At 41.1% G+C, this 1,672-nt stretch overlaps 1 protein-coding gene across 1 annotated transcript; it reads left to right on the top strand.

Annotated features, from left to right (window-relative positions):
* Window positions 1–846: 846 nt before the first annotated feature.
* On the top strand, window positions 847–1,191 carry LOC136523378 (7-methylxanthine methyltransferase 1-like). The gene has a single exon (XM_066517074.1). It carries the CDS (start codon window positions 847–849, stop codon window positions 1,189–1,191), a length of 345 nt encoding a protein of 114 aa, XP_066373171.1.
* Window positions 1,192–1,672: the final 481 nt, after the last annotated feature.

Raw genomic sequence — 1,672 nt, 5'->3', positions numbered from 1 at the left:
TATCACTACTTTATTAACAAAAGTTCTTCAAGAATGACTTAAATTTGGCTATGTTTGTATTAATTTTTTGAATAGGATAAACGGTCAAACTTGGGGTCAAAAAAGTCAAACGAATTGTAATTTGGAACGGAGGGAGTATTGAATATGCTATTGTAAAGCATATATTGGGCTTTTTGGTTTTTCAATTGGCTTGTTTTTGTTTCGGCTGGTCTAGAAAAATGTAGCCTAGAAAAAAAAAATGGGCTGACCTAGAAAATATATGGTTTGGCATGGCCAAGCAAAATGCTATGCGGGCTAGTCCTAGTAGTATTTTGTGGCCTCAGCCTAAAAATGGGCTCAATAATAAAATGGGCTGAATAAGCTTTAAAAATAAAATGTGCTAACTTTTAAAATAAATTGGGCCCTAACAATGGGCTTGGCCCATCATATACATGGCTGCTATATGGCTTTAAACAGGCCAAATTCAGTTTTATGATGTTTCTAGACTCTGCCATCTCAGCGCCACATCAATGAGTCATCCTATGTGGCATCTGCTTACGTGGCAAAGTCCAAAGAACCTATGACATGAAATCAGATGTTATAACGTTATGACTTAAACACCTAAATGTCATAAGTTGTCATTCAAGACGCTCATCTTTTGACATTTTATTTTTCAACAACTTGGTGACACAAATGACAACTTATGACTTATTTTTCAGGTATTATGACCAATATCAGATGTCAAAAGATGACACGTTTCTTGTAGTGCATCAAGGCCTGCGCTCGGCAGTTTAACGATGACTTCACACGGATCTTGCATATGCGAGCTTAAGAGATGGTTCCCGGAGGCCCGATGGCAGTTTAACAATGGTTTTGATCGATAATGAGAAACTTGACTCTTTCTACATACCATTGTACGGGCCGTCAGAGAAGGAGCTGAGGGAGATAATAGAAGCTGAGGGTTCATTTTCAATCGATAAGATGGCTGTCCATGAATCTCCTGATCAGAATGACATTGTCGCGCCAAAGACAGGGGCGCATGCGCTGAGAGCTGTAATGGAGCCAATCATAGCGCAGCATTTCGGGCCATCTGTAGATGCTATGGACGAGTTCTCAAGGGTTGCGGAGAAGCTCGTCGAGATGTCACCTCTAGATGCGTATCCAAGTAAATCCAGCGCTTTCGTTGCTGCGTCCCTAACGAGGAGGACATGATCGACCGCAACGTTTGTTTACAGTGAACAAGAGATGCAAAGTTGCGTCTATGTATGTTTGGCAAATCACAGGATTACATGCATGTATAAACTATAATAATGACATGTTTTGTGGAACAAATTTAAATTAAATCCTAGTGATATAATATCCGGTGGTGATCGACCTAGCTTACGTGCTCAAGTGATATGTTTGAATGTTTCCATGTAATTATTTAGCTTACGTACTCAAGTGAAATCCAAAGTTCTAGACAAAGCACATGCAAAAGATGTGCAAATCTACCACAACTAAAAAGACTAAAAGTAAGACACCGTTTTGGTGCGACAAAAACTTCGCCTCACCTTCACTTCACCCCGTGGGTTCTCTTTTCCTCTCCCCGTCGGTCTTCTGTTGCGTGCGATTTCTTTCCAAAACAAACTGCATCACGCGCTCCACTCCATCCTCCCCCGCCGCCACATATCGCGGTCATCTCCCCCAATCACGC

The sequence above is a fragment of the Miscanthus floridulus genome, chromosome 18, assembly GCF_019320115.1.
Source record: "Miscanthus floridulus cultivar M001 chromosome 18, ASM1932011v1, whole genome shotgun sequence".
NCBI lineage: Eukaryota > Viridiplantae > Streptophyta > Magnoliopsida > Poales > Poaceae > Miscanthus > Miscanthus floridulus.
Note: the sequence above shows the minus strand (reverse complement) of the source record. Positions and strands in the feature narration are given on the sequence as shown.